The sequence below is a fragment of the Mchenga conophoros genome, linkage group LG8, assembly GCF_057382185.1.
Source record: "Mchenga conophoros isolate Kocher_MC1m ecotype Shallow Benthic linkage group LG8, M_conophoros_male_GT1.1, whole genome shotgun sequence".
In the NCBI taxonomy this organism is placed as follows: domain Eukaryota; kingdom Metazoa; phylum Chordata; class Actinopteri; order Cichliformes; family Cichlidae; genus Mchenga; species Mchenga conophoros.
The window spans coordinates 13,016,384-13,027,552 of NC_140533.1; the positions used below are offsets into that span (position 1 = coordinate 13,016,384).

Sequence of the window (11,169 nt, forward strand, 5' to 3'; positions counted from 1 at the left end):
GAGATTTTCACTAACTGTTTTTTGATGGAGTTTCACATCTCATGGGAAAGTAACTGATTTGATCTGATGTGCTCAAGGTAAGAAAGAGGATCAATAAGCCTCACGCTGTGCTTTTTCCCTCTGCATGTGTCCTTTCGCAGCTTGATTTCTGCATGCTTTGTGTTTCTGAATAAGTGTGTGATTAATGCCTCTTTTCTTTTTTTCTTTCTTTCTTTTTTTTTTTTTTTTACATTAAACACTTTTAGGTCATACCATGAAATCACATTATGTTTGGTCATGTTGTATTCTTTTAAATCACCATATTGATCACCCATTTTTTGGTTAATTGTTTTTTTTTTTGGGGGGGGGGAGGTGTTTGAAGGTGACTTCATCTAAACCTTTCTGTTTTCAAGTCACCTCTGAAAAAGCACAGTAGAAGCTTGAGGGAAAATTTACTTTCCTAAAAAAAAAGAGAAGTTATTTTCTTCCTGGTTATCCCCGAGATGTGGCTCTCTGTATTTAGTAGAGGGGAAAGTAACGTGATGATATTAATGAAACTATCTCATCAATCTTTTCAAGAGCGCAACACCTCCTACGTCTTCACCGCACAGAGTGCCATGGCAACACTTGCACAGGCTTAATCAAGATTTACAGGGTGAACTGGAGTCCCAGAAGCGCAAGCAGGACCTTGCACAGCAACAGATCCGGACATTGAAGAGAAGCTACACCGAAGCCCAGGATGCCGTAGAGCGCCACGAGTCCGATATTCAGGCTTTGCAGTCTAAACTTGCATCTGCAATGGCGGAAATTTTAGCAAGTGAACAGGCTGTGGCCCGGATGCGGAATGAGCTCAGGCTAGAGCAGGAGCGCTCAAAAGAACACGAAGAAGAATACAGTCATAGTGAGGCTACCCTACGAGCCCAGCTGAAGGACAGTGAAGACAGACTCCGTGAAGTAGAAGCTAACCTCCTGGAGAGAAACCAGGCCCTCAGGCAGCTGGAGCGCCAGCAGGCACTGCAGCGAGACCACGTGAGGGAGATACAGAGGTTGCAGGAGAAGCTGCAAGAAGTGACTGCTCGACTAACTGCTACAGAAGAGGGTCAGGCGCTGAAAGACGAGCGCCTTAAGCAGGAACAGCATAGCATGCAAGAGAGTCATGAAAGAGAGAGACAGAATCTGTGCAAAAGATTAGCTGAAGCTGAAACTGCACACAAGAAAGTAGAGGACAGGCTGTTCGAGGCTGAGCAGCAGGTAGAGGCCTTGTTAAGGGGTAGGCGGGCCTCAGGAGGTACAGAATGCAAGCAGGAAATGCTGAAGTTGCAAGAAGAGCTGGCTCAAAAGGCTGACATGGTTGAGTCACTGAAGGAAAGTGTCCGTAGACTGGAAGAAGAAAAAGGACATCTTACGTGTCGTTGTCAGGAACTCATCAACCAGATTGCTGAAGCAGACCGTGAAGTGAACAAGCTTCGCTCTCGCCTGGAAACAGAAGAAGCAGATTACTACACCTTGGAGCATTCATATGAGAGGGCTACCCAAGAGTTTCAGAAAATGAGCCAGTTCCTTAGAGAAAAAGAGGAGGAGGTCCGGCAGACTAAGGAGATGTACGAGAGACTGATGGAACGCAAGGAGGAGGACCTAAAAGAAGCACTTATTAAAATGACTGCACTTGGCAACAGCTTAGAGGAAACTGAGCTGAAGCTGCAAGCCAAGGAGGAGCTTCTCTGTCAAATGACTCAAAGCCTCTTGGACAAAGTTGAGCCTTGTAATGCTGAGAAGGATCTGCAAGCCAAGCTTGTGGTTGCAGAGGACCGCATTGCAGAGCTGGAGCAGCACCTCAATGCCCTACAGCTGGGGTATGCTAATCTACATATGGAAAGGCAGCAAATCCCAGAACAGAGTGAGGAGGAAAGAACATCACCCTCCTCGTTATCAAACACAGAGCTTTCTTTAGACAATACATCCACAACAGAGAGCTCCCCAGACGATAAGGAGTCTCAAGCTAAGAGACCAAGGATACGTTTTTCGAGTATTCAGTGTCAAAAATATGTCAATTTCGAGGTCCTGGACACTAGTCAAAAAATGAATCAGGATGTAGCTGAAGACATTGAGTTAACTGAAGGAACAGCTACTCCTGACTTCACAGCCCCACATGCTAATGACCCAGAGAAGTTTATCTCTATCATACATGCTCTTGAAACAAAACTGCTCGCCACAGAAGATAAGCTAAGAAACCTAACACAAAATCTGGATAGGCAACGATCCACCCAAGCAGAGGACTTGTCCGATATAGATTTAAAGATCGGCGAAAAGGATTCTTGCCCAGAGAAAGAGACTAGTGATGCAAGTGGTATACAGAGTAGTGCTGGCATTAAGCATTGTACCAATGCCCTTGTATGTGTGGAAAATGGTCGAGAAAAAGTTAGGGCTATTCTCAGTGGCTCACATGAAACAGATACACAGCTGCACTCATTGTGTGAGATAGAGAAGGATTTGTTCAATGCATCGCTGTACCTTCAACGGGGACAAAAGATGTTGGAAGAGCAATCACCAGCTTTCCATCCAAATCAAACCCCAGAGACTGTAGATAAAGAGGCAATGCACCTTTTTGCCAAAACTTTGTCCTTTGAGGCGATGGTTTTGAACAAGATGGCTTTGTTAATACAAACGTCAAAGTCTGACCTCCTGCAGGCTCTTACTGAGATCTGGGAGGACATTGAGCACATTAAAAGGAGTGACAAAGATTGCTTGGCTGTAGTTTATGCCGATGTCTTGACCAGGAAGCTGATTTTAGAAAGTGGGTTCTGGAAAGAACTTGAGAAAGCAGAGACGGATGTTGCTAAATCCAAAGAGGGTGGTGTATTAGATGATGTAGATGTTGATGCCAAAGTTGCCTTCAACAACTTCATTAAAGCAGAATTGGCCTACTCAATTCAAAATCTTAAGCTTTGCTATGAGGAGAAATTCAAAATACTTAAAAGGGAGCTAGCTGTAGCTCATAAAAACCTCTATGAAAGGGAAATGGCTTTGAAAGCAATTATTGAAGCCTCTAAAAGGCCTGATTTGAAAACTGTCATAAAAGAAGTCAAAAACAACTTTGGATTCAACAAACAAAAGCTGGCGGACATTCACCCTCCCGAGCTTGCTCCGTACATGGAGCAGATCGAAATAGAAGAAGCTAGAGACTTGGCTGAGGAAATCGTAGACAGACACTTGGCTGGTGAAATGCCCTCTTGTGGCATTGACTCTGTTGAATCACTGCAAAATGCTCATGAAAGCCTGGCTAATGAACTTCAAAGACAAGCAGCGATCCTCCACAAGTATGCCCAAGAACTAGAAAGTGGCGAAAGCAATCCTGGACTGTCTAAAATGATCCGATCTCTTCTAGGACACCAAACTTCACATATTTTCACAAGTACCTCTCTTTGTATGCGTGAAGCCCTCACCCAGGCTCAAGTGGCATATGTGGCATGTAGGTTACGGGCCATGCATGAACAAGATTTAGGCTATTGTAAACAGACCAGTCAAACTATGGATGATCTCGTGCAGCAGCATGCACGCAGTGTCACAGCAATCCAAGAAAAATATGAAGAGTCTTTACAAGAGGAGTGCCGGAACTTCAAGCAAATGGTGGAATCTCTCCAGAAGGAAAATCAGACACTTAAGAGTGAGATTAGCAAACGTGTGAATCAGCTCTCGCAGCAGCAGCAGCAAGTGGTCTTCTTAGAGAAAGAGTTTCAGAAAGAGACGGAAGACCTGAAGCAGAAGCATCAAAGGGAGCTGAGCCGAGCAGAACAAGGCTGTGCCTCAACAGAGCTGGCCCTCATGGAAGCAGCAGCTGACAGTCAACAAAAGTTAGAGGTTCTGCTAGCAGACATGGACACAATGGAGGAGAGGCACGAGAGTCATGTGAGGAAGCTCGAGGAGCAGTTTGAAATGAGGGTTTGCGAGCTCCAGCATATCCACAAGGACAACATCGAAAAGTTACGTTCAGAGTATGTGGAGAACATTCAGAGTCTCAAAGATCACCGATCTTACGATCAAAACCCTGAGGTCACACAGCCACCTCCTTATGAGGAGGCCGCTACGCCAATGGAAGAGGAAGAGCAGGGAAAAGGGGACGATGTACAGCACATATCAGAGGTCGACTCCATGGTGGTTCTGAAAGACCGCATTCAAGAACTGGAGACTCAGATGAATAATATGAGGGACGAACTGGAGAACAAACACCTTGAAGGAGATGTGGCCAGCCTGAGAGAGAAATACCAGAGAGACTTTGAAAGCCTCAAGGTTTTTGCTCTTTCATTTTACCATTTTAGTGAATAAACCCTTTTTAAGGGAGAGAGATCAGTAGTTATTATAGCCAAAGAAGAATTAACTTTGATTCTTTGATTTCTAATCCTCAGTAACTGGTGATTCGAGTAACTGAGGATTAGGAATTGGGAAATGGTGTGATTTGAGACGAGTGAAACATGTTTAAATTGAACAGTTACATCATCTGTGGGCTGTAGCATGATTGTAACTGGAGCTTTAAAGGATGTCCTGAACTCCTAGGTGATAAATCATAACCACCGTGGTAACTGTAGACTGTATATAAAGCATGGAAATAGGCTCTAGGCCAAACCCCTTAGATCTCTAACGAACTGGACCAATGAAACTTCCCTTTATGTCAGTGTAAAGAAGTTTAACTACACATTTAATATCCCTGAGATATCTTTATATAAGTAAAATAAGCATATTTTCCACAATTTGTCTGTTCTTTTACATCATATAGAAAAGCTGCTGTGTTAAAAGAAAGAAATCTTTCAGCACAACTCTTTGGGCTGAAGTTGTAAGAAATAAATGTGTAAAATGACACAAAGTTCTGGTAGCTCATTACCCAGACTCCCCTGTAATTGTAAAGCAGAAAGTTTTTAATGGTACGGAAAATTGTGTCTTTATAAAATAGTTGCTTCAGTGTAAAAAAATAAAAAATACAACAAAAAACAAACATAAATGTCTATAGTAGATGGAGGAGGGAGAATTTTTTCTGTCATTTAATTCTTTGGCTATTACTTAATTACTTTGGTATGGTATGAATGGCCAAAGGCAGGCTTTTATCACTGATGAGCTGTGACACTTATGAATATGCAGCTAAAAGTCCAAAATGTATGTACTCTTTCATATTTTCCAAAGCCATCCAGTGAGGCAGATTGCTGGGCCAATTCTGGCCTTTGGGCCTTATGTTTGACGCTGCTGCTTTAGGTTTTAAAACTGATGAAGTGTCTTAAATGTGCAATATTTCCAATGAACAGCAGGAGGCGACGACATATAGAAGTCCTCAGGAAACACATTCGTAATGAGTTAATGGCCTCAGCATATTGAATACAACAGGACCTTATTGTATTTTTTATGTAAGTTAAAAATCTTGTTGGCCATCTGAGTCGGAGCTTCAAAAGCTTGCTCGATGAATGACATCAGTAGGTCGTCCATCTTTTATATACAGTCTCTGCTAATGAAAGTGTTGCTAATTAATAGACTAATAGAACTAGTCTGTTAATTAGACTAATAGCCTATACAAGACTGTTAAATTGATAAAATTTTAGAATTATGTTTCTAAAATGTTTTTATATCTATCTCAATCTATACAGACATATAGATATAAACTATGGGTTTGTTGTCTCACGAAGGTTCTGATCTTTCGGTATTCTTCAAATCCTGCTGATCAGCTGGGGACATCCTTTTTTGTTTCAAACAAAGAAGCAAAGCAACCAATAGCAGGTTGTCTTGAGTCCTTTCTGACACAAATTGTATTTCAGTTTACTTTAAATACTCATTTGGGCATCAGTAATCACACCATTTCCCACTTTCAGAATAAAGTAGCCTATCAGAGTAAGAGTCTATCAGTATAAACTGCAGCTTGGCTGGCCTAGAATCTCTGCTTTACTCGCTCTGTTACTAACATAGACAATTTCTACTTCTAAAAGTCTTGCATGGCCTCTATCACTGATTTTTGCATGTAGTCGAGTGAGTTATAGATAATTTACTAAATCTGTAGTCAAAAATAAAAATGTAGCTGCAGTGAATGCATAATTCTTTTCGCAACGACAGATTGTTGACTTTTTCTTCCACTAGGCCACATGTGAGCGTGGCTTTGCCGCAATGGAGGAGACACACCAGAAGGTGATCGAAGACCTCCAGAGGCAGCATCAGAGGGAGATTTCCAAGCTCATGGAAGAGCGAGAGAGGCTATTGGCTGAGGAGACGGCTGCCACGATTGCTGGTAAAGAAAGGGTCTCATCGCTCGTAGCTGCTGTGCTTTGATGACTGTCATACAGTGACTTGATATATGTGCTCTGTTTTTTAATGTAGCTATTGAAGCTATGAAGAATGCGCACAAGGAGGAACTGGAAAAAACCCAGCGCTCCCAAATAAGCGGACTGAACTCTGACATTGATGAACTACGCTTACAATACGAGTATGTTTTACAAGGGGAAACCTAAACTTTGCATCCAGTGTATTTACTATATCAGTTGGGTGTCAACATTTAATCTTGACTGGGGCCTAAAAACTGTACTGATGTCTTGCAGTTGCTTTTGGGGGAAAAACAGTTTTATTATATGATGAAAGAAGCTTCTGCGCTGTGAAAAACACAAATGCATGTTGACACTGATTATCTGACTGTGTAGGGAGGAGCTGCAGTCCATCCAGAGAGAACTGGAGGTGCTGTCAGAGCAGTACTCTCAGAAATGTCTAGAGAACGCTCACCTGGCTCAGGCGCTGGAGGCCGAGAGGCAGGCCCTCAGGCAGTGTCAGAGAGAGAACCAGGAACTAAATGCACACAACCAGGTCAGACTCCGCAATCCTGCACACGTACTGTGAATACAAACCTGTTTTTGTCCACAGGTTTGAATAAGTCTCCATTTTTCTAACAGGAATTAAATAACCGGCTGACTGTAGAGATCTCTCGGATGCGCTCCTGTTTTAGTGGGGAAACCGCTCACTCATCACTTTCCCAGGGCAAAGATGTGTATGAACTGGAGGTATGTTTAAACGAACACACACACACACAGACGCTCAACTCATGTTGCTCTACACCCTAAGTGCCTCTCCCTGTCTTGTAGGTATTGTTACGAATAAAGGAGTCGGAGATCCAGTATCTCAAACAAGAAATCCACTCTCTGAAAGACGAGCTACAGTCTGCTTTAAGGGTAAGCACATCTCCCTGAGAGTGATTTAAAAATCTGAGGCCGTATATTCATCCCCGATCATTTTACCAGGACAAGAAATATGCCACAGACAAATATAAGGACATCTACACAGAACTCAGCATTGTAAAAGCAAAAGCAGACTGCGACATCAGCAAACTGAAGGAGAAGTTGCTCATTGCCACAGAAGCTTTAGGTGAGAGGACTGTCGATGGAACAGTTACATCTGGATATGGTGAGTAGAAAATGCTCAATTTGACTTTAATCTTTGTTCTTTTTAGTTCCCATTTATATCCAGATATCCGTGAAGTCTACTAACATGGCAACAACCAAAGGCTGAGCAAAGCTGTGTTTATTATAAATATGTTACAACTATCCAACCAGCCACCTTTAGTGCCACCCGGGGATTGTCTCTTTTTGGATTGCTGTTGGTTTGAACTGGGAAAAAATGCCTTCAATCCTCGAAATGTTTTTAACATTGTTTTGCTATCTTTATCCTTCCTGAGAAAGATGCGTCTTCCTCTTGGTAAAGTTAGGGAAAAAATTTTAAGATTACCACTTAAATGCGAACAGATGCTGTCGGTTATATATTTTTTGAAGAAGCATCACCACTGTTAATAATAGGGTCTTTATTGTGTTTTTAGATATCATGAAGTCCAAAAGTAACCCAGATTTCATGAAAAAAGAACAGTCAGCGAGCTCCAGGCATTCACGAGGTTTAAGGTCAAAGGTGAGTGTTTGCCGTGTCGTTTGTTGCTTCTGTGGTAGAAACGTGTTCAGAGTCGGTCAGAGGTCATGTTTTACTGGAAGTGCTTCAAGTGTTTCATCTGTCTGCTTTATCCGTCAGTCTGTCACCGAGCAGGTCTCATGGGATAGCTGACACTCCCATTGTGGGGTGATCCCCTCCCAACCCCCGCCCCAACATATGCTGTAGGTATAATGTGATAGACAAACAGCATGCCCTCCATGCCTACCTACCTAACTATGCATGATTTCATCTCCCCTCTGACCCCAAACTCTTTCTTTTGGCTCCACCGTGAGCAATCGAAATATGATATTTCAGCTGAATATCAGAGGTGTGAGGGTGTTACTCATCAAAAGATTTTTAGTTAGAGTCCTCTCCTCCTGCGACTGCAGAAATGGTTAAAAGATGAAAAGAAACTGTAGCGCTTTCACATCAATGAAGTACTGAGCTGTGCTGGGTACTCACTGTGAGGACTCCCAACTGTCTTTTGTTTTTGTTCTGTGTCGTTTTTCTTTATTTAAAAATGTTTTTTACATTAACAGTTTTTTGTTTGTGGCTGTTTGAATCCTCTGTTTTGGTGTTGTGCATACTCTTACGGTACTGTGCAAAAGTCTTGAGTCACCTCCTCATGTCTTCATTTTGCTTCCGAGGAGCCAGATGTTCAGTTGTTTAATTATATTGTGGTCTTGACCAATAATTTTTCAGGCTTTCTGGGTCCTTGTCCCCAGTTCCTGACTATTTTCAGATGAGTGTTTTCCTGTTTTTAAGCCACTCAACACTGACTTGAATCATTAAAGTACAAAAGAAGGCACCTAACTCAAGGATTTAACCAGTTTGGTTTACACATAACTTGAAAAAAATGTGTTTTTGCTATTTCTTTAGTTAAAAGCCCAACAAATGCCAAGATAACATAGTTGTACAGGCATAACAAATATTCTTACGTCAATAAGAGAAACTGTCTCAGCTTGGTGTGCAGCGAGTCCTTAAATGTGATTGAAATGGATAGAGAACAAAAAAAGGACAAAATCCAGCCGAGACCTGACACAGATGAGATATATTTGAAGGTTCATAAGAACTTTGCTTTCATGAAGCCATTGTTAACTGAGAACTTTACCTGAAGACTAGTTAAAGAAAACAGAGGAAAGCTTGGCTAAAAGTTTGAGCTGTGTTGCAGAGTAAAGGTGGTGATATCATTTTTCCAAGCAGAATATAAATAAATAAGGGCCGGCTCAAGACTTTTTCTCTGTACTGCATTTATGTGGCATGACCATATCCATTTATATTTTTCCTGTACGTCGTGTGTTTTAACCTTTTAAATTAAAGTGTGTCGAGCAGAACACATCTGGGATTAGAAGCTGTGACTGTTTTGTTGTTTCTGACTTTGTGGGTTTTTTTCCTTTGCGTCTGTGTGTGTTTGTGTGTTCGCTCTTTTCTGCCCACATGCGCATTATTGCCTCATAACAGTAAATGACTTTGTTTGTCTTTAACAGAGCCTGAAAGAGGGACTCACCGTGCAGGAGCGCATGAAGCTTTTTGAGGCAAAAGATTCCAGAAAGATTTAACCTGAAAAGTTTTTTGCTTTTTTTTTTTTTTTTCTTCTCTATTGTTCTTTTTTTTTTTACGCTTGCCGTGCCATCATGGGCTGAAGATGTTGGGGTGGCATCTGAGATCAAGGACTTTAATCTATCTGTTCTAAGCCTCTTTCATGTTTTAGCTCGATCTTGTCTCTTATTTTAATTCTTAAAGTACATACACTTACGATCAGGCCAAGTTGGAGTCGTGTCAAACGCGCTGTGAGAGAGATTCGATTACAGCTTTTCTGTTGATCCTCCAAAATGCCAAAACTGACAGCAATACATAATATGAATAATATATAAATATAAATATATCCCAATATTGAATTAAGTATCTGCTGTATTTTATTATTGTAATAGTGTCTATATCTAATAATTTTTAACGTGCTTAATGTTGCACCAGTTCTCCTGTACATAACTACTGGACACATGTAGACTATGGTTTGCTATTATTGTTGGGGCATCTGCTGTACTATTTGATTGATATTGGAAAACAATGTGATGCTTACCTTGGTATGATGTATGAGTGTTTTATAAAACGGTGTGTCTGTGTGTGGAAGTGGGGGGGGTGAGATTGCACTTACCTTTTGACTACTTGAGGAGGCTTGTTTTTATTCGTCTCAGAATCGGTGTAGTGACTTCCAGTCGATTTATTGCAGTGCAACCAAACATGCTGACTCGCGTCGCATTAGGTGACCAGCCGTGATTTGTTAGCGATACAGGAATTTATTTCAAATATCTTAAATTCTGACTTTGTGTTTGCTTCAGTGTGAGAATTATCATCTCCTTAAACCTGAACCTGTTTTTTGGATTTGCATGATCACGTTGCCTCCTTTTCCTACTCTTTGCTTTAGTGTGGCGCTCTAGACAATTATAAGCTTTGCTTTGCAAGTCCTACTGTTGAGATGCTGAGATTGAGATGTTTTACTGTAAGCGGCAGTCTTGAAGCACTTGGCCCCAGTCCCTGACCTCTTACTGAAATCTAGTCGTGCCTCAAACTGAGTGAAGAATATAGACATCCATGAAACCTGTGCAGCTATGGATACACACTGTATAGTATTCAAACCACGCCTTGTGTATATAAATATATGCCACACGGAAGACTTCTGTGTTTTGTTTTAAACTTGTACCTTGCTCTCTAGCTCTATAAGAAATATATATGAATATTTTTTATTTTAATTTGAATGTATAACGTCAAATAAATGAAGTGTTTAAAAAATCTGTGGCTTGTATTTTTCTTTTTACAGACTTGGGATTCAGCAGTTTGTGCACCCATTCCTTACACAATTCTTCGTTAATTTATTATTTAGCTGTAAGGTGTGAGTCTGTTGTAAAGGCTCACCTTCTAGCACATTCACTTCACCAGATGCACCTTGTTTCTTTTCCTCACCTTTGATTGGGTGTGGTGCTTGGCCTTAATTGCACTCACCTGTCACACATTATATGTCACACAGTATATAAGGACTGCACTCACCTACCCCTCACTCTTTCTTCACTCCCACATGGGGCGGCAGCTGAGGTGAGTTTCTCTTTGAGTCTCCTGAGTTCATGTATCATTTTGAGTTACTTAAATCATACTTTATGTCCTTTTTAGAGAGAGCAGTCCATGTGTGTCTTTCTTTCCTTCCTTCTTTGCCTTATTGATTTGAGTTGAGAATAAAAGGAGAACCCTGTGAATAATTCTGAA

General features: G+C 41.3%; 1 protein-coding gene across 8 annotated transcripts in view; it reads left to right on the top strand.

Annotated features, from left to right (window-relative positions):
* Positions 1-11,169, top strand: part of mpripa (myosin phosphatase Rho interacting protein a) — a 54,107-nt gene extending 42,938 nt beyond the window's left edge. For 6 of the 8 annotated variants that reach the window (XM_085284273.1, XM_085284272.1, XM_085284274.1 and 3 more), the window contains 9 exons: positions 559-4,266; positions 6,091-6,238; positions 6,328-6,433; positions 6,645-6,804; positions 6,891-6,998; positions 7,080-7,166; positions 7,236-7,398; positions 7,808-7,893; positions 9,399-11,169. In XM_085284273.1, the coding sequence (XP_085140399.1) occupies positions 559-4,266; positions 6,091-6,238; positions 6,328-6,433; positions 6,645-6,804; positions 6,891-6,998; positions 7,080-7,166; positions 7,236-7,398; positions 7,808-7,893; positions 9,399-9,470 (4,638 nt within the window). In that variant the 3' untranslated portion in view covers positions 9,471-11,169. Of the gene's footprint in view, positions 1-558; positions 4,267-6,090; positions 6,239-6,327; positions 6,434-6,644; positions 6,805-6,890; positions 6,999-7,079; positions 7,167-7,235; positions 7,399-7,807; positions 7,894-8,010; positions 8,094-9,398 lie in introns of all 8 variants that reach the window. The other 2 variants (XR_014893601.1, XM_085284279.1) reach the window with 2 other exon arrangements.